The 21,381-nt window shown below is 42.0% G+C and overlaps 1 protein-coding gene across 1 annotated transcript; it reads right to left on the bottom strand.

Moving 5' to 3' along the window:
• Nucleotides 1-2,482: 2,482 nt before the first annotated feature.
• On the bottom strand, nucleotides 2,483-17,901 carry rlf (RLF zinc finger). Its single transcript, XM_063006702.1, has 8 exons — nucleotides 17,672-17,901; nucleotides 11,482-11,636; nucleotides 10,808-10,889; nucleotides 9,738-9,873; nucleotides 9,425-9,627; nucleotides 8,697-8,833; nucleotides 8,433-8,574; nucleotides 2,483-7,709 (listed from the first exon to the last, which is right to left on the bottom strand). The coding sequence occupies exons 1-8, from the start codon at nucleotides 17,846-17,848 to the stop codon at nucleotides 3,165-3,167; spliced, it is 5,577 nt and encodes a 1,858-aa protein (XP_062862772.1). The 5' UTR covers nucleotides 17,849-17,901; the 3' UTR covers nucleotides 2,483-3,164.
• Between the last annotated feature and the right edge of the window lie 3,480 nt (nucleotides 17,902-21,381).

Consider the following 21,381-nt stretch of genomic DNA (forward strand, 5'->3'; position numbering starts at 1 on the left):
ATTTCTTTGTTAAACTAATATAGCCAAAGCAGACCTACAAACATTTATGAGACGGAACTCTTAAATATAACCTAATTCATTTAAATGTTATGTTTACCAACACTTCATATTATTATTCATATTAGCTACAGCATGTTTAAACACATTGAAAGCAATACACTCCTGACCAAGCTCATTCTGCTTTTGGAGCAATAACAATAATGAATGGTTATTTATAGTAATAAATACAGTATATTCCAAAATACTCACGTTTTGAAGTATTTGGATTCTGAACTACAGGACAAGATGACGTAAAGCTACTAGGAAACTCAGTGTGTATAAGTGGCTATTTTTTATCTGTATCGAGGAATTCTTGATGTAATCTAAATAGCAATACTTGAGCGAGGTTAGCATTAAAGGAAGGATAAATTGTGCAGCTGATATTGTCTGGTTAAGTGACCCCAAAACCACAATGACTTGGGGCTTATGAATTATGCTACATGCTGTTATTGAATTAACTCATTTCTGTAGCTTTTTTAAATCACCATGTCTGGAACTGTACTTGTCTGCATGTTTACTTTTTCATTATTAGCTTTTTTGGTTTGTTTTTGTGCATCCCAAAGACTCGTAAGCTTAACAAAATAGCTGAAACGTTTTACAGGCAGAACTTTAGATGTTAAGGTGCTCGGTAACTTAGTAAGAAAGGTAATTATACTGTAACTGTTAGCCGTACACCCAGTGCGACCAGTTTTACAAACCCGCTTCGAGTAACAAAGTTTGGTACTTCAAGTACACTTGGCGTGTCACATAAGCCGTCGTGTCTATAATAGTAAGCTGACAGTTCTAGTCAGAGTCTCGTGAGCTGGAACTCGTTTTAGCAAACTAGGAGTATAAAAAACTAAAGAATATAATTAAACTATATGGTGCAGCCACACTTTAGTCGTATTTCCCATGTAAGAACCAAAACTTGTGCATTCATGTGAGGGGAAAAAAGCAATCAAGACTGTGTAGAACCACAACGTGGTATTTTGTGTGTCCTGGCAATCTACTGAAAACCCCCTGGACATGGATTTAGAGTTTGTGTTCCACCTTGTTTCATCAATCACTTTCCTTGAATCATGTGACTAATCGAAGCATCAAAGCTTGACGCCTGAAGTGTCTGATGTGTGCAGACGAAGTAACATTCCCATCACAAGCTCATTAAAGAGAACATGAAGTTATTTTACTTAAACCTCGTACTAACATTACAAAAAAGAAAGTCGACCAAACACTTCTCAGCAAATCTGCTCGAGATTCTTTCTAGACTTTTTATTTGAACTGTTAATAAATGTTTTGCAAAAGATCTGATGTCTTTAAAACCGGTTTGTAAGCTGCTAACCCCACAAAACTGTGCAGAATATTTGTTTGTACACAATAAAGGATTGAACGTACGCTGTCTGGAATTTTGAGTACACACACACACACAAAGCAACGTTAATACGAACTTGATTTGGGAAGTTTGGTGCCATATTAACGTTGAGTTAACGTGGAGTTTCTACCTATCACACACACACACACACACATTTGGTGCCACATCGCTGCCATATCCACAAAAGTGGTGGCCACTTATTTTAGGCAATAAAGTGTAGATATAATATGCCTAGTTGTGCCTGTGATGGTCAATCTTGTATCTAGTGTTTCCAGAACAGGCTCCAGATCGAGTACCACTGAAGATAACTGTGTGAAGGTCACTCAACAAAATAAGCTGTGTAGAATTATTACTAACTAAAGATTCATAAGAGGCTCTAAAGCACCGCTGACATTGAGACAGTGCAGGGCAGATACACTCGAGGCTATTTAGGTACTGTATCGATAAACTGCAGACTAAACATTACGGACTGATAATAAAGAAGAATTCACCATCAGGAAACACGTTTTATAATAAAGTTTGTGGTAAGAATGTTTTGCCTCCCAACAGACTGCACTGATAGCACAGAAGTGTCACTGTGGCCTTTAAAAAAAACTTTAATATTTAGAAGAATTAAAGCTCATATCAAAAAACTAAATTAGCCAGATCATGCTTTAAACACAAATTAAAGAGGGCTAAAACAGTAACAGGAACAGGAACAGGACCTGCACACTGATAAATCAAACGTATCCAGTTCACTTGATTCCTGGGAGCGTTTTATATAATCATTCAGAACGTAACCCGTTTTTTTCTATCTATAGACTTAGAAAAATACATTTTCAAATGCCGACCATGGGCTGTTCAGTAACACCAATAACTTTAAAATAAACCAAAACTTTTATAAAGCAGGAGGTTTGTAATCCTTACTGTCCAGAACTGCCAGTAGGTGCTTGTAGACTGAACTGGAAAACAAACCCCCAATATCACATCACTGATAATGATCCTTCTGATAGCTTTTATATGTGGATTGTGTTTCTCTCTTTCTAGTGCTGCTCTCTAATATCCAAATGTCAATATCTATAGTGTGTAAAACTGAAATTGAATAAGCACAAAGCATTATGGGAGCAAACTGCTGTGTTTTAATCAAACAAATCAAACTCTTTGGTTACAATCAAAGGGTCTGTTGAAGGGATACAGCCCATACAAATAACAATCAAGTCACAGGAAAAGAACTGTTGCAGTAACCCAACACTTATATACCTGAATGTATACATCATATTGTTCATACCAAGTCCCTGATTGGTCACTGAATGGTTTCATTTAATCGGCTCACGCAAGTGGATGATTTTCATTAAACATTAAAGTCCATTAATGCCACTTTGTGATTTGGCACAGAGAAAAGTCACCTGGTTACACGAGGACAGTGTTTTATTCACCCCACCCAAAATGTAGGGCAATTAGAATTCGAATAATAACCCTCCAATTAGTCAAAAGGATCAATATTTGGATCTAATTACAGACAGAAATTGTAGACCTACATTCAAAGCTAAAGTAAACAATGACCAACAGGTTAACACTCCCAATAATGCAATCAACACACAATAAACAAGCGTTTTCCCCCAACTTTTATTTGCTCTGACAAGTAAACATGTGGATTATGGCCGTATTGAAATATTAAACCAAGAGCGTTTAAAAAAATACAGCATAATTCTTTCAAATCGGAAAAAGAACAAGGCAAAGAAGTATTATTCCCCATTAAGTCCCAAATAATGCTTCAACTTGTATGTAAAAAAACATCTCAGCTGCCAGTTTGGACAGAAGATGCAAAAGATTTTGGTCTCTCCAGAACCACGACAGGCTTGAGAAACTGGAGCTGTTTTATAGCCTGGTCACCGCATCCCATCAAAGCCCTTTCCAGAATGAAGCGCAGGTTTTTAATAGAGCCGCGCTCCACCGTGGAAAGCAGGGACTTCCGGGGCGACATTCGTGGTACCCGACTGCGGGCGACTGCTCTTAGTTTGTTCTCCTTGACCGAGTACTTGCGTCTGTAGGAGCTGCGTCTGCGCGGAGGGTCTGGACGACGGACGGGATTGAGGACCACCACTCTCCGCACGTTGCTGTAACCTGAAACGGTCTCGTCTTTGTCCTGAATGAATTTAAGAAAGGACGACTCGAAGCCTAAAGGTCTATAAGCTCCCAAGTCGAATACCTGCGAGCCCAAAGTGGGTGTTACACCGTCTGTGCCCGGCGAATGTGGTGCATGGGGAGGTGGCTCTGAGAGTACAGAATTCTTCCACTTTAAGGGTTGACGTGTCGGTGTGGGGTTCGCATGGATGTAGATCGTGGCTGGAGCGACTGGCTTGCTCTCTTTGCTCGGAGGTTCGACTGGAGGGCCGCTGCAACGTATGCGAAGGTTAGATGGTGGTGAAAGGTCGAGAGGTGGCACCGGAGGAGGGGATGAGGAGTCGTTTTTTGCCTGCTGCGTCTTCTCTGTGGTATGTTTGTCGACAATCTCCTCTGGATGCCCGTTAGATTCTCCGTAAAGGACGTCGTCTGCACCAATCAGAACGTTACATTCCGGAGGCGACTCTCTCGTCAGAGGTTTTTCTTGATGATCCTTTTTGATGTGAAGGCGTGAGACTTCAGAGTTTTCGGGGTTGGCCTGATACTCCATTTTGAGGACCCCACTCGGGACCCTTGCTGAATCCGGTAAAGCAGATATTGTTGACTTCTTGTGGATCAGTTCTTCAAGCTGTTCGGCGGTATAGAATAACTTGGGGCGATTGCTGAACACTTCTGTACGAGTTATTTTGTGACACTGTATGTAATGTCGATAAAGGCTCCTCTCGGTACCGACCACAGACACGCACTCCTTTATCATGCACGGATAAGCCACGGGTAGGCACCGATCCTGACACATTTGCAATGCCTCCTCAGGGGTCCGGTATACCAGCTTGTGGAGGAACTTCGGTTTCACCTCCGGCTGCTCCACGGGTTTGACGTCCTCGACCTTACGGCACAATCTCACAGACTTGAGGTTGAGAGGTAACCTTTGGGATTCTTCCAGAGGTTCCGAGGTGGGCGTGATGATGAGCTTTTTTTGGCAGCCGCTTTCGGATCCTTCTCTTCTTTGAGTACTCTGCAGGCGAACCACGAGAGAACCGGACAGGTTGCCGTGCCTGTAGCTCGCATCAAACTTACCGTGAGACGAGGCTGTAGACTTTGGCGGAGACGGATTCTGGTGCATTTGGCTGGTGTGGCGCAAAAGGCTGCTCCTCAGGTGGTAGGTTTCGCTGCAGTTGGCGTAGGTGCATTTAAATCTTGGAATGGGTTCCTCGGACGCACACCGGCGTCTACTGAAGTGTCTCTTCATGCTGGACAGATGGTTGAACAGCTTACTGCATCCTTTGCGCTCACAAGGGAAGATTTTGCCCTTCAGTTCCTTACAAACTTGTGACCTTTTGTAGTGGTGGACGCTCACCAAGTGGTGGAGGAGACGGTTGCGTTTAGCGAACGTAGCATCACAGTCTTTATGTATGCAGGTACAGGGTTTGTCTTCCCTTACCTCATCCGAACTCTGCTCCGTGTTCGATGTGGGATGTTTACTCGTCCGCTTCTGAACCGTGGCTCCATCTACAGAGGCTTGACCCTTAGATGTGCCTTGCTGCGATGAAGGCTTGTCCTTCATGACCCCATTGCTTACATCCGTCTGGTGCTTTAATCGATGGTTTCCGTTAAGAGGTATGCCGTTCCTAATGGGCAGGTCCTTCTTCTCAACAGGGAGCTCAGTCGTTTTTGGGGTTGCTGAGACTTTTGATGCTTTTCTATCGATGCAGGTTGACGAGTCGAGAATCTCATTGGCTGTTCCGTCTGTTATATCGTGCACTAGAAGATGTTTCTTCAGCTGCTTCTTTTCTTTAAAGTCCTTGCAGCAGAGGTGGCACCGAAAAGGCTTAAACTGCGGATCGAAGACATCCATGTTTTGCACCTTCTTCTGGGAATAGCCGTGCTTGTTGACATAGTGCACCTTAAGCGCGAGACTAGTAACGCTCATGTAGCTGCAGCCGTTAACTTCGCAAGCGAAAGGCTTGGGCGTGTCCTGTGCAAGGCTGCTCTTTGGCTGACCTCCTTCACAAAGAGGCTCTGCTTTAGATGGGGATTCCATCTTCGTCACATCAGAAGCTGCAGGATGGGATCTTAGCTTGATTTTGCTCGGTGTCACTTTGGATGGCGACAGCTTGCTCGGTGGCGTGGCATCTCCAGTACTGGAACTGGTCACCCGTGGCGGTTTGGAAGCACGTCTCCAAGACTTACGTTGGAGGTTTCTGGGGACAGCGGAACTGAGGCTGAGCTGACCAAGTCCTGAGATTATTTCGGTCAGCAAGCAACTGAGATCAGACTGACAAGCACGAGTACTGAGTTTTGAAAAAGGCTCCGTGTCGGAAAGTGCCGGATCTGAGACTGACGAGGGAGACAAGGGAGTGGATGGCAAACTACATCCAAGGGTCGGACTTTTATCCTGAGCTTCGTGCTCATTTACAGATTTAGTCTTTAAGTGCTGTTCAGGTTCTGTTTCTTTACATCCTGTATTGTTCTTTAAGAACTGGTCAGGATGAACTATTTTTAAGTGCTTCTGGATTTCTCTGGCTCTGCTGAAGGTCCGACCACATTTTTCCAAACCACAGGTATACGTCGTGCCATCAAAACAGACAGCCACGCATGTCTGGGAATTCCTGGATTCTTTGCCTTGTAAGCATGACTGTGAAGGGTTCATTTGTGCTCCGTTTAAGTATTCCAGCTTTGATTCATGATTCACATTACAGCCAGGCGGCTCCTCTGTACCAGCCAGCAAAAGTTTCCTTTTCCTCTGCTCTTCGAAGTCCTTCTCGGTGAAGCTGATTCCATGAGTGGCGAGATGCTCCAAGAACTCCTGACGGGAGTAGTAGAACTTCTTGCAGCCCGGGCTGGTGCAGGCGTACGCCGCGTCTCGGAAATGCTGAGCCTCGTGATGGTACAGCTGACCGAGGTCGCAGAAGGAAAGGCTGCACCCGGTCAGCGCGCAGTGGTAGGCCAGGCGGAAGCCGTGGCCGTGTTTGTGCGCGATGAGGTCGTGGATGGAGTCGAAGCGGGCGGCGCAACCGGCGACCAAGCACATGAAGGGACAGTCTCCGTAGTGCACGGGGCGATGCCGCTGAAGGTGGTGATTGGTCACGAACGTTCGGCGACAGAAGGTGCACTTCTCGCGGCGGTTGTTCATCTCCGTGTAATGTTTCGCGTTCGGGTCTTCGGGAGGGTGCTCGGTCTTCATGTGAACGCACAAGTACTTGAAGAGTTTGAAACTCCTGGAGCAGTCAGTGGCGGGACATGGGAAGACCTCTCGATCCTGCAGTTTATAGTGAGTATAGATGTAATCGAAGGTGATGTAATCATCGTCCGCTTGCTTATCAGGCACTGCGGCGGCTTCCGGCAACAGGACAGGACTGTAAAGGCGAGAGGGCGTCTCGCCAGGACTGACGTCAGAGAGATCCTCCGCCTCAGAATCCTGCTTCTGCTCCGTTTGTAGCTTCTTTTTCACTTTTTTCTTTTTCAAATGGCAAATTTTGGCAGGGGGTGACTGGAGGTGCTTCTCAGAGTGTAACAAAATGTCCTGTTTGCTGGCGAATTTTTGCAGGCACACGGGACACGTCCACACATCCTTCTCCATGTGCTTTCCTGCGTGATGACAGAACTGTTCCTCAACCACTTCTACCTGGCATATCTTACAAAGAAACTTGTACTGAGGCCACATTTGGGATCCTTCTGAGGCTTCCTCGTGCTCTATATCTCCAGTATGTTCCTCAGCCCGGTCTGGCTTTTCTTCTGTACGTCTGCACACATCACCCCCACAATTCTCATCATCATTCACCCCCGGGGCATTTCCCACAGCTGGCACACTGGCGACTTCCTCAAACAACAAACTCTCGCCTTGTTCGGGTTTCTGTCCGAGCAACTTGACACAGTGGCGCTTTAGGGTTTTCCAGTCCCAGAACTCCGGGTCAAACGGCCAGTGGGCTTTCAGCGCAAACAGCAGCTCGCAGCGCAACGAATTTGAGATCACGACGTTTTCCCCGTCGTACTTCTGATCCGGGCGCTTGTAGAGATCCTCGAGGCTGACGAACACCTCTCGAGACGGGCTCAGGAGGAATTCCGTTAGCTGGCAGGCGCGCAGCACCTCCAGGTCATCCAGGAGGAGACAGGCTGCCGTTCTGCATATGCCGGTTCTGGTTTCTTCGCCCTCTTGCTTTGGGAGCTGAAGGGCTTTTACGCAAAGTTCAACAGCCACGGGCACACCGAGGTGCATCGTCTACGAGGGGGATAAAGATGAGAAACGTTCTGTTAGATCTTATAGATTAAAGCCTTAGTCACACTCGCTTTTTTACCAGCAAATTTTAAATCTGAGGTAAGCGGCGCTGTATTGCTCCATCGGAAACAATGGTGGTTAGAGCAGTAGTAGCCTAGTTCAAGCCCCACCACTGCCAGGTTGCTGCTGTTGGACCCTTGAGCAAGGTCCTTAACCCTCGATTGCTCAGACTGTATACTGTCACACTAATGTAAGTCACTTTGGACAAAGGCGTCTGCTAAATGCCAAAAATGTAAATGTAAATATGAAAAGATAACATGAATCCTCAACGCTAAATTCAGCTAATAAGCATAAATTTGGCTCTGAAATCAGCACAGCACCTTATTTTATCTCGTCTTTATGTCCGTTGTCTTGTCTGTTTATGCCTTATTATTTCATCTCGTCTTCTTGTCTGATTATTTTATCTCGTCTTATCCTCTGTTTATTTTACCTGATCCATTTTATATTTCCATTTTCATCTTCATGTCTGTGAGGTGGGTTTAAACTGCTCGTGTTGTCTTGTGTCGAGTTTCTATTACGGATTCAGGCGTGTACTCGTCTTTCCTTAGTGTATTTCACATGTTGGGGGGTTGGGGGGGGGTTCTCCTTTTATCAGGTGTTGAAACTAGAATTTATTTTTATGCTTGATGTTGCCATTGAGCAAAAAGAAATGGTAAAAAGACGCACCTCAGTTTGGATGACTCGGATGAGAAAGAGCAGATGGTGAACAGTCTTGGCTATGGCTCCAAACTGAAGGCAGCGCTCAAGAAAGAATTCAAGAGACCCATCGAGCCTCCTCTGCAGCTTGCTCCATAAGAGCGTCAACTCCCTAGAAAACAATCGACATAATAAAAACAGCAGTGAGCACTATTATTAACATCTCTCAGATCATTACATGGCATTATGTGTTATGCACGGCGATATACAGAGCTTTTCAGCCTAATGTCGTACCAGGAACAGTACACGCTTCCCTGCTGCAGCTGCTGCGTGAAATACGTAGTGCAAAGGATGAAGGCTGTGCTCTCATCACCTTCACTCTCCATATTGCAAATGATGTCCAGAACGTCCTTTCCGTCCAGTCTAGCGATCTAGCACAGAAAAGCCTGTGTAACACATACTGCAAACCACACAGAGCGCCTCAAACAACATTAGTCTGTTATAAATAAAATAAAACGATATACTGGCACACTAATTAACCCATTCACAGAGGCGAATTAACCCAGAAATCAACAGTGCTGCTGTAAAATACGGTAGAAGTAGCATCATTTCAGGATTTAAAAAAATAATAAATGAGTAAACATAAAATACCTAAATAATAAATCAATTTAATTCCATTTTAGAAATATCAGCAAATGACCACATTACAGGCCATCAAATAACTGCCAAAAGATGAGCACTTTCCTTAATGAGAAAACTGGTGCCTTAATTAAAAGTAATCTACTAAGTTCCTTGAAGATATCAAAGTGTTCCAATGTTTATGTAAATGTTTCGGGTACTTCTTAAAATTAATTTTATGCTCCTATTCTGTTGAATAAATAAATAAATTATTAGCTGGCCAATAGGATTGGCTGTGTGTCTGTAAGGGGCGGGACAATGGCTGAACAGAGCAGCCTAATAAAAACATTCATTCTGACCTGGAACTGCAATACTTGATTCCTCCCAGGGATTAAGCGACTCACCTCTAGAATGGCCTTTTCACTGGGCAGCTGCTGACAGAGCTGGGTGACGTACGTTTGGAGAAATGTGGCCTGACCAGGCAGCGAGTGACAGTTTCCGCAGGCTTTGGTGAGAATCAAAGCCTTCGTCACCTCTCCTACTTTCTCCAGCTGCTTAATCCGCATCTCCAGGAAGTCCTCTCCCTCTAAACCCAGGTAAGCGTTCACTGACGGGATGATACAAACACAGGATTGTTTATTAGGGAGGCGGGACACACTGGGGGCACACTAGAACCGTCAGACGGGGTCGAGGTCTGAGTAAAATGAAGCCGCTCACATTCGTCAGCGTCTGTGGGCTGCTCGGTAAGAAGGGCGACGAGGGTGGGGTTATTCCATGGTCCGCCCTCTCCTGTGATCTGGACCAGTGCCTGCAGGTCTGTGCTCCCGTACTCCATCATGGCTTCGTGCGCCGCCTACGACAAGACAAACTTTGTCATGATAATCAAAGGTTTTCATGCTGGACGCCTGGTAGTCAACATGACAGCCAAAAGGTTCTATTTTTGTTTACAACTAATGAAACTGAATTGATATAAATAAAATACATCTAAACGAAAAATCTAATCTTATATAATCTAAATGCACTTTTTGACATTTTTCTTACTAGCCAATGTTTAATCCACCAAGCTGCTGGAAGTTGTGGGCTACAGAGTGACATAATAAAAGTTGTACTATTTACAAAATTAGCGAAGCAGGCTCTAACAGTTATTAAACTACGGGAAACTTCACTGCATACTTTTGGCTTGTGGACTTCACTTGATTTATTATTTCATTTCATTTTCAGCATTTAGCAGACGCTTTTATCCAAAGCGACTTACACAATCAGCTGAACACCATGAGCAATTGAGGGTTAAGGGCCTTGCTCAGGGACCCAACAGTGGCAACTTGGTGGTGGTGAGGCTTGAACCGGCAACCTTCTGTTTACTAGTCCAGTACCTTAACCACTGAGCTATCACTGGCCCTCATTTATTATTTATTTATTAGGATTTTTTAATGTCAGGTTATACACACTATGGTTACATTCATGACCGAACAGGTAGTTACTTATTGATGACTAAGATTTCAGCCCAACGTCAAACCTGTAAAACTGATCATCAAAAACAGCAAATCAATGTAAGCAAGTCCAATGCAATTTCTGTCCCATTTTTTCTTAGTTATCAATTCATTGAAAACACGGTAGCTGATGAGAAAATAACCACCATTCTCTCCAAATGTTTCAAAGGCAAACTGCCATCTCCACCATCAACTTCAACCTTTGCCCTTCTCTAAGGCAAATAAAAATAAAATAAAAAATAATAAAAAGCTTTCACAAAACAGAGACAAACACAGAGGCGTGACTTTTTTTATTACCTGAACAGAGCCATGGAACTGCAGCCAGGCTTCCAGTGGGATCTCATTCTGAGGAACTGAGAGGAGCAATTCGAAGCAGCTCCTGTTTAAAGCAAAAACACAAGATCAATAAAAGAAAAAGCTGGAAACATGCTTTAGACAAAGAAAGGAAAGGTGGAAAAGCTCAGCTGATCTTACGATACAAGTTCTGTTAACAGATGTAACACCCAGTCACATGTGGTCAGGGTTGATTGTATATTTGAGAAATACAGACTTTCTATCTGCCTTAGATTATCCTTACTGACCGGTCTAGGGTCTATTCCCACCTCGGGAAAAGTGTTTTTAAGGTAGGCCTCAAGTTCAGCACAGTTTCTGGAATGAATGAACATTTGAGGCCTGCGATACACGGTTATGGTTTGTTTGTTTGTTTTATTAGGATTTTAAGGTGATGTTTTACAATTTGGTTCCAGTCATGACAGGACAGGTAGTTACAGGTTACCCATGATTCATCAGCTCCAAGTGTTTGGGCTGTGAGAGGGAGAAACCCCATGCAGACACAGGCAGAACATGCAAACTACACACATAACCGACTCAAACCCAGGACCACTCTTACTATGTCATGGTTCACACATCAGATCAAATTAGATCATCTTTTGAAACAAATACGATGCTCGTGTGTTGGGAAAGGTACTCACAGTGCGAGTCTCTTCAGCACGAGGGCCACGCTGGACGAACTGGATGTCAGGTGTGGCCTGGCCGAAGCGAAGCAGTTGATGGAGAGACAGTAGACCTCCAGCAGCGTGAGTCCGTGCTCTATCGAGTTTCGACTCCCAGCATAGTGCATCAGAGCCTGCAGGGAGCAGAAAGCAACAGCAGCTGTTACCATCCACTGAAAATCAGTGTGTAGAGTGTAGAAGAGAGAAATCAGGTTAGAAGATTGACTTTAAATCAGAATTTGCTTTTTTCTTTTTAACTTGGTTGCAGGACATTAACATTGTGTGGTTGGTGCATGTTAGAGCTCTGAATAAGTCCATTCACTCCACACGTGTCAGAGAAGGTGCACGCTAGCACGCGACCCATTTCAGCCAGCATGGGTGTAACATGAGGAGGAGGAACTGCACTGGGGAATTAAAAATAATTAAAAAGGGCTAAAAGCAGGAAAGGACTTCTGGAGCAAAAAACAGTCTCTTCAGAACTTGGGTGATTGTGATGGTCCATCCCATCCATAATGCATAAATAAATAAATATCGGAGGCAATCAGGTGGCACGGCCGTAAATTATGCCAGCCCACTACCACCAGGATTCAGGCTTTGAATCCTCAGAGGTGATAACGGCTGGTCGGTTGTGTCTACATACAGACACGACTGGCTGTCTGAGGTGTGTTCTGTCTAAAGGTGTGATTCAGGGGAAAAAAGAGACACACCGCAACACTGACAAAGAAATGTGGTGGTAAAGCAAGAAAATAATGAATAAATGTTGAACCTGACAAATGCATAAATAAACAAATAAAATTATTAAATAATTTGATTTAGACGTTATTAGAAATAGTTATTTGTTCTTCCATAAGTCTAAAGACAAAACTGTGTTGCTCAGCAATGATCAGAAATGCGTTTAACGTACTTGCTGAAAAGAATGCAGCTGTGAGCCAGTGGTTAAGACACTGTGGTTCAGGTTGTACCAAGAATAAAAAAAAATCAACGAGCCGTATTTCCTCTACTGATAACAGTCGCATAAAAACACTTCTGCAAACACTGATAGTGACAAGAACACTATCAGTGCGGTCATACATCACTGAGCATTGCGACACTCAAACTGTGTCTTTTGAGGTCTAAATTCAGGCAGGTCTAAAAGCTCGAATGGAGTGAAGCTTGCGGACGGATCCTTTACACGTGAATGCTTTAACATGTGGCCAATAACACTTACACACTGTTACACTGCTGCAGACACACAGATTGTTCACTTTTACATTAATCAGTGAACAGACCTGTGGTATGAATGTAAGTGCTTCAGGTTTGAGACTGACACGACCGTTGTGTCACATGGAGGTCGTCTTTCAGTTTCAATCTGGCTGGTAAACTTTATATACGGAAATGCAGTATAAATGTTCAGAGAAGTGAAGAGCTACCTGATGTTTGCCATAAACAGTAATGTGGAAAAGTCACTGCACTTATTCAGTTGGCTGTTATTGCATATTAATTACAATGCATGATTTCAGATCAAGAAACTGTGACGTTACTCAGATATAGGTTCATTTTTTAAATAAAGGGATGAACCAGTTGTTTGTTTGTTTGTTTATTAGTACTTTAACGTCGTGTTTTTCACTCTTTGGTTACATTCATGACAGACACGGTAGTTACTCATTACACTAGATTCATAAGTACAAGATTCAAGGTTAATATCAAACACAATCATGGACAATTTTGTATCTCCTGTTCACCTCACTTGCACGTCTTTGGACTGTCGGAGGAAACCGGAGCTTCCGAAGGAAACCCACATAGACACGGGGAGAACATGCAAACTCCACACAGAAAGGACCCGGACCGCCCACCTGGGGATCGAACCCAGGACCTTCTTGTTGTGAGGCGACAGTGCTACCCACTGAACCACCGTGCTGCCCAGGGATTAAGTAAAAGATCTATCCGCAGGCTTCACACGTGAATGCACTTACATGTGGCCAATAACACTTACACACTGTTACACTGCTGCAGACACACAGATTGTTCACTTTTACATTTATTAGTGAACAGACCTGTGGTATGAATGTAAGTGCTGCAGGTTTGAGACTGACACGACCGTTGTGTCACACGGAGGTCGTCTTTCAGTTTCAATCTGGCTGGTAAACTTTTTATACTGAAATGTTAAATACTAATACACTAACGTATTAATAAAAATGATCACAGAAGTGAAAAGCTACTGTATGTTCGCCACAGACAGAAATGTGGAAAAGTAACAGCCCTTATTTAGCTGGCTTTGTTATTGCATATTAATTACAATGCAGGATTTTAGATCATTCACATCCAGATCTACAAATTGTGACGTGACTCAGATACAGGTTCATTTTTTAAATGAAGGGATGAACCAGTTGTACCAGATATAATAGTCTCGGTTCACATTACACTGATTCACTTTGTAAAGGTACTGTTCTCCTTACGACATTAACCAGCCAGCACACTAGCAGCACCACGCTCGCCTGTTACTATGTCCCATCTTCAAAATACTTTGCTGTACTTGCATTTCGTTCTCACCTTGCTATCCCAGCTTTTTGTAGAGTGAAGTCATAAATACTAATTCAAGCTGAGTCTGGGAGGTGGGGGGTGCTCTGTTTACAGACCATGCTGTTTAGTGCCGTCGTAAAGACTTAGAAATGATTTCCTTTGCACAACAATGCACATGTATAATTATTACTGTTGAAGACTGTTGTGCATTCGCTCTGATCGTACATGATCACAGCCGAGGCTGACCTCGTGTAACCCGTGCGGCATTCTGCGGGTCAGTATTCGTTTGTTACATCCAGAACGTTTCTGCAGTTAACATTTGAATCTGATTTGAATGTGAATTACATTGTTCTCCATTCACTTTGAATTGGGGTAGATTATGCAGATTAGGAGGAGACGCAGTCGAACCCCAGGAAACGAGAGTATTATCAAACAGTGTCGTTGCCATTATGAGCACCTTTCACACTAACAATCATCTGGCTTCTTTATTCAACTCACAGTACTTCATTTCTTTCCTCCAAAAATACACATAAAGAGAAATATTACCCCCCCCCGATGTGACTGATGTCCTGTCCAGAGTGTATTCCTGTCTTGTCTTCTTTATTGGGATGAAGCATTTACTGAAGATGAATGAATTAATGAAGCTATTAGATGATGTCAAGTTCCTTAGACGCTCGGGAGACAAGCTGGCTGCAACATTTCAAACTGCTTCCTGTGTACGTTACAACTTGTTTTAAAATACTAACACAGATTACAGCACTTACACTACTGATGGCGGCACGGTGGTTCAGTGGGTAGCACTGTCGCCTCACAGCAAGAAGGTCCTGGGTTCGATTCCCAGGTGGGCCAGTCCGGGCCCTTTCTGTGTGGAGTTTGCATGTTCTCCCCGTGTCTGCGTGGGTTTCCTCCGGGAGCTCCGGGTTGTCTCCCACAGTCCAAAGACATGCAAGTGAGGTGAATGAAGACACTAAACTGTCCATGACTGTGTTCGATATAACCCTGATGAACCTTGTATAATGAGTAACTACCGTTCCTGTCATGAATGCAACCAAAGTGTAAAACATGACGTTAAAATCCTAATAACAATACAAACAATACTACTATTTACTACTTATTACTATTTACTGTAAATATACTATTTACTACAGTAATATGAGGCTTGGAATGTAATTCCAGACTATTTTTAATGCAAATCTGAGACAAACTTGAGCTAACCAGCCTTAGATTCTGCTATTTCATATATTAACAATTCATAAACATACATTATAATTTTTAATGACTTTATTTAAAATGAGTGATTCAGGGGTACTTTAATACTCATCAGCTAATAAGACACCTAAACCACAGGAGAGCAGGAATACAGAAACCCCTCATGGACCAACTTCACTCTGTTCCATCTGTTTCACAGCGCTCTGATTGGACCTTTGGGATGGAAGCAGGGTACCCTGGGTACAGAGTGATTTCTCTATTGGCCCTCACACACACATTTAATGAAAGGGATTTCCCTTTGATAAATGCCAAGCCTAAGGTGTAAAAATAGTGAGGACAGATTGCTGCCCCAGGTTTAGCTTTCCAAACTATTCTTAGGAAGGTCTGGAACCCCTGAGGCCTACAAACCAGATTTAACAAGTATGAGAGATTCTGCGGCTTCAAGGTCTCCGATTTCAAGGATGACGGATCACAAATACAGTTATCGGAGTATTGTACAATAGTATGTATGCTGTGCATGTTAACTGTTTTATTAGGAAAAGACATCACAACCACTGAGAGAGCCTTAGGAATTTTACAATGCAGAAAAACTAACTGACTGATCTCTTGATTACATTTACTTAAATAGAAACAATTGGCATTCAGATTAACTTCTGTCTTTTGGATTATCTGATCGCTGACTGGCTGCTTTCTAGTAAAAACGGAAGCAAACATAGTATTACTTAATAGAATAGAAACTGACAAGACTTTAATTTGGCTCATTGTATAAATGATTTTAAACTTCATAACACCATAAAGACCTCTAACAGCCCAGGAGCATTTGTTTAACATTATGGAGGCATTCATTAGTTCAGTGAACTGTAATAACTTGATAGGTGCACAGACTACTCTTCGGCCAACCTTACTTAATTCTTTAACCAGTTTAATAAGAACTATTACACAATTAGGTTTTTCATTTCTGATTCTGGGTTACTTGTTTTTGACTCCCTTTTGTCTAAAAGGGGGAAAACCAGAGTATCACAAGAAGACCTGAACTTAAATGTGGCTCGAAATGCTTAAAAGAAAAATACTAAAGTACTGAAGACTGAAGCTCCACAGTGATTTTAGGGGAAAACCGAACCTGTCGTGATACTGATCAGTGGCAAAACAGAAAATGAAACTAAAATAATAATATTTCGAAGCATGAGGCTTAGTTTCACAACACGGTGGTGTTAAAATTGATACTTGAGATGAACACAACAGCAGTGTTAATGAACTTGAACAAATATAATAAATATTTGACAGTATCAGACTTTGTTTGACATTATGTTGGTGTTACTATACCCTAAGTCCAACAAGAGATAATCACAACACTGGTGGTAATGAACTTAAACAAGTAACCAGTTGAAAAGTACTACTACTAATATTAATTCATATTTTTTATAATCAAATGTATATTTCAAAGCCTGTATGCATATGTTTTCTATTATTAGGCATTAAATATATATTTAATAAGACTTTTTCATATGGAATTACTTCACCCCCACTGGTGGTAATGAACTTAAACAGGTAATGAGTTACAAAGTACGACTACTAATAATAATTAATATTTTTATAATCAGACTTACATTTAAAAGCCTGTGAGCATATGTTTTCTATTATTAGGGCATTAAATATATATTTAACATGACTTTTTTTTTTTTATATGAAATTACTTGGTCACGCCCACTGATGGTAACAAACTTAAACAAGTAATAAGAGATAAAGTACGACTACTAATATTAATTTATATTTTAATAATCAGACGTATATTTGAAAGCCTGTATGCATGTTTTCAATTATTAGAGCATTAAATATACATTTAAAATGACTTTTTTATATGAAATCACTTGGTCAGCCCCACTGGTGGTAATGAACTTGAAAAAACAATGAGTTATAAAGTACTACTACTAATTTAAATTTATATTTTTATAATCGGATGTATATTTAAAAGCCTGTATGCATATGTTTTCAATTATTAGGGCATTAAATATATATTTAATATGACTTTTTTCTATATAAAAACACTTGGTCAGCCCCACCCCATACTGACCAAGTGTCAGTCCCCATGCAAGTAAAAAAACAAAAACAAAAAAAAAACTATGTGAAATGGAGAGACCAGTTTGGGACTGATATAGGAGTGCAGAACTATGTACAATGGTAAGCTAAATGAATGCATGTCAAAAACATGCAATTCTCTGTTTCTGTACCTGCATGGAGCTAACTAAAACAATAACATTGCCTTTCAAGGACTAAATAAAGCTGCTTATTGTGCTTTATGGTGCAGTATAGCTTAAACAGCTCTGTCATGTGCTGGTTATGAATGAATTACAGACTGTGTACAGTCAGACAGGCTTCTCTGCTGAAGCTAACATTAGCAGCTGGGTGAAACAGCCCACTGACGGTTGCTGCTTTATTTTTGACCGTTATTTTTGAACGTTACCTGACAGAAGTTGTCGCAGTACTCGCTGGAGGAAGCCTCGGACACTTCGCTCTGCCGCAGCAGGGCCTCCAGGTGCTGCAGCGTGGCCTGCAAGCTCTCCATGGCGAAGAAGGTGTCGTGGTCGAGGAACGCTTCGTCTCTGTACTCCAGCTCCGCGTCTCCTCCGCCGTCCGCCATCTTCACTGCTCGGCACCGCGCGTCCGCACCGCACTCGGCCTGTCACGTGATCAACACCGCTCACAACCGCGGAGAACATCGGTGGGAGGAGCTAAAATCCGCAACAACCAATCAGAGGAGCGTCATTAGGGTTCGCCCAGAGCGGTAGAGAGAACAGAGTGGCGACACTCTCATAGGGAACCGTTGGAAAGGGGGCGGGACATTTTTTCTGCGCAGCTTCCGGGTTGTGGAGCTCTGTATAGTTCCAAACAACCCATAGAGCCCCATTCATTTCCACTACTTATCCAGCATTTTTAGCTGTATGTTGCTTTGTTTTAAAACAATTATGAATTTAATGTCATTAATATACTTAATACTGTTATTGTTTAGCATTTGCTCAGCACTAAATGTTACATGTTTATCTTAATTAATAGGTATAACCCAATTTAGCTTAGTCAGTTTAGCTTAATTAATGACACACGAGTCTTTTCACCTAAAATGAGTTGATTAATCAAGAGTCTTGTTACAGAAATGATAATAAAATATTAGAACCACAATAAATCATTATACTTTTACTTTCATACTTCAGTACATTTGAAGGTAAATTTAGTTTAGTACTTTAGTGGAGGTAAAGAGTATTTTTACTTTTACTACTACTTTTACTGGAGTAATATGTTACCTTGGATATCTCTACTTTAACTCAACTGCATGGTTTGTGTACCTTGTCCACCACTTACATTAGACAAAATGAACTAGTGCATATTCATAATGAATTCATTAATGTATTACATGTAGGAATCAATTATTAATCACTCATGAAATAAGAGATGAATGAATGCTTTTTCATGTACCTTAAAGGTACGGTAGTGTGTTTATCAATCTGTTCCTTCAGTGCAGGTAAACCTTATGAATCCAGCCACATGGTTTAGTGACATGAGTGTTTAGCCAAAATGATTATTATTATGAATCCTCAGGAAAGTGAAGGGAGATTAGTTTATGTAAAAAACAAAACATAAAAAAACTTTAATCTCTGTACTGTATATTGTCTCTACTACTTAATGATATCGCATTATGTAATGTATGCTAATATAATGTACTGTGTGTTAACAAGAACGACCTATTAACAAGTCATTATAAACATCAATCTTCCACTTTATATACCAAATTGACATTAAAGCAGATGCAGTAAATGTAAACGCAGTTGAAAATACCCAGAAATTGTACAAATGTTTATTATTTGCCGTTTAATATTTCATTTACTGCTGCCTGTCCCATATGAGAACATGACAGCGCCGGGTTTGTTTGGAACTATTGGAGGGTTACATGAACCACGTGACCGCGTGGCGGCGAGATCAAGGAGTGTCGCAACTCTCTCTATCTACGGCTCTGGGTTCGCCCATGAGGAGGCGCGTCAGCGCGCGCACGCTCTCGAGCCTGCCAGGGTTGTGTTCCAAATTGCGCTCTGCCTTACGGTCATCGGTTATTTTGACAGACCTTTTTGTCCTGTTCAGGGTCGCTGTGGGTTCAAACCAAAAAGCTAGGCAGGAATACACCCAGGAATGCGCATCATGCATCTCAGAGCAGCAAAAAAAACATATGCATTCACTCACTCCCCTCCAGAGGATACTTAGAGCAGCCAATCCACCTTCTGCAGGTTTTAGGGCAAAAATCATTAAAGGGGACATTAAAGCAGACCCATTTGCCCTTTTCAGGGTCGCTGTGGGTCCAAACCAAAAAGCTAGGCAGGAATACACCCAGAGGCTATTTAGAGCAGCCAATCCACCTTCTGCAGGTTTTAGGAAAACAGAATTAAATGGGAACAGTCACAAAATGACTATTTCATACCAGAAAGCAGCACAGAAGTAGACCTCTGAGTCTGTATCCTTTTGCTTTTTGCTTTTGCCTTATGGTCATCGGTTATTTTAGCAGACCCCTTCTCTTCTGTCCTGTTCAGGGTCGCTGTGGGTCTAAAACATGAAGTCAGGCAGTAATACACCCAGGAATGGGAACCATGCATCACATTAGCAGAGCAATACACACATATGCATTCACTCACTCGCCTCTAGAGGTAGTTCAGAGCAGCCAATCCACCTTCTGCAGGTTTTAGGAAAACAGAATTAAATGGGAAGTCACAAAATGACTATTTCATACCAGAAAGCAGCACAAAAGTAGACCTCTGAGTCTGTATCCTGCTTTCACTCTTACTCTTAGGCAAATGAGAGTATATAAATAAATATTTATATAGTTTGCATATCAAAAACAGCTGAGTGTAGCAAATAAAAAGGCTACACAGCAGTGAACTTTCTATAAACACCACTAGATGGTACTGAATCAAATACAGAACCCAAGATCATCTGAGAAGATATTACTTGAGCTTTATCTTCATAACAGGATAATAATCGCAATTTAACATTAATGATTCATTTTCCAGCTATCAGCTTGTACTTTGCCTCATTAAAGTTATCGGTTACTGATAATTGCTTACATTAGATTAGCTTAATCTCTTTAACATTACATTCAGTCTGAAGACACAAGCCAGTTCAGTTATTTTGGTTCACTTATATGAATTATATAAGATTTAAAAGCATGAAGTTTCTTTTCTTTGCTGTTATTTGTCAGGTTCTTCATTGCAGTGCAAATGGTGAGTAATTTTTTTTGTCTTTCAATCAAGCCAAGGGTGCATGTAAAGAAGACAACAATTTAAAGATGCAGTGGGTAAAACTGACCATTGCAAACTAAAGTCCAACTTACGGATTCTTTTAAGAAATGTACTGGACTTGAACCTGAGACGCAGTTTCATTTTGATTTCTGTTTGGTTTGTGTTCGGATGTTAGAGTACTTTTATGGAAAATAAAAAGCTGTGCTATCGACTGGCTGGGCGCTTACACAAACTTGATTGGCTATATCTGTTTGGAGGAATGGTTGTACCTCAGTACCGCTGCTTGTCTACAACCTGCGACGCAGTTTGATTTTCATTTCTGTTTGGTTTGTGTTTGGATGTTAGAGCACTCTTCTGGAAAATAAAAAGCTGTGCTATCGACTGGCTGGGCGCTCACACAGACACGGCTGTGTCTGTTTGGAGGAATGGTTGTACCTCAGTACCGCTGCAATTGTGGCCTCTGCTGGCTGGCTGTTCAACGGCGTCTGCACTAGAAATGGCAAAATATAGGAGAACAGTGCTAGATAAAGCTCTCTGCGTGAGTCCGTTTCTGACGAGTGAAACGAAGCAGTCGACAAGTGCACATGTGTTAATGGGACAGGTTGTGTACTCTTCATTTTTAGTTTTTTGACACATAAGGTTTCTGGATGGTAGCACTGTTATAAATTCCAATTCTGACTGTTGAGACAGTTCCCTTTTTATACAGTTATCACCCACTATCTTTTAGGCCACTCACTGCTTAGGCCTAGTTTGCAATCATGTTATGTGGGGTTGAGGTCAGGTGTTTTTGCAGGCTACCAAGGTTTCTATACATTAAATCGTGTCTTTAAGCTTTGGGGATGTACTGCTGATGTTTTACTTTAGTGATACCATGTAAATGAAGTGTTTACTCATT

The sequence above is a fragment of the Trichomycterus rosablanca genome, chromosome 13 (assembly GCF_030014385.1).
Source record: "Trichomycterus rosablanca isolate fTriRos1 chromosome 13, fTriRos1.hap1, whole genome shotgun sequence".
Lineage (NCBI taxonomy): Eukaryota > Metazoa > Chordata > Actinopteri > Siluriformes > Trichomycteridae > Trichomycterus > Trichomycterus rosablanca.

Coding starts and splice junctions, on each gene's coding strand:
- rlf (XM_063006702.1), bottom strand. CDS start 17,848: ATGGCGGACGGCGGAGGAGACGCGGAGCTGGAGTACAGAGACGAAGCG. Junction 8,575..8,696: donor GGAAGCGTGTACTGTTCCTG/GTACGACATTAG, acceptor ATTGTTTTCTAG/GGAGTTGACGCTCTTATGGA. Junction 7,710..8,432: donor TCCGAGTCATCCAAACTGAG/GTGCGTCTTTTT, acceptor TCCCCCTCGTAG/ACGATGCACCTCGGTGTGCC.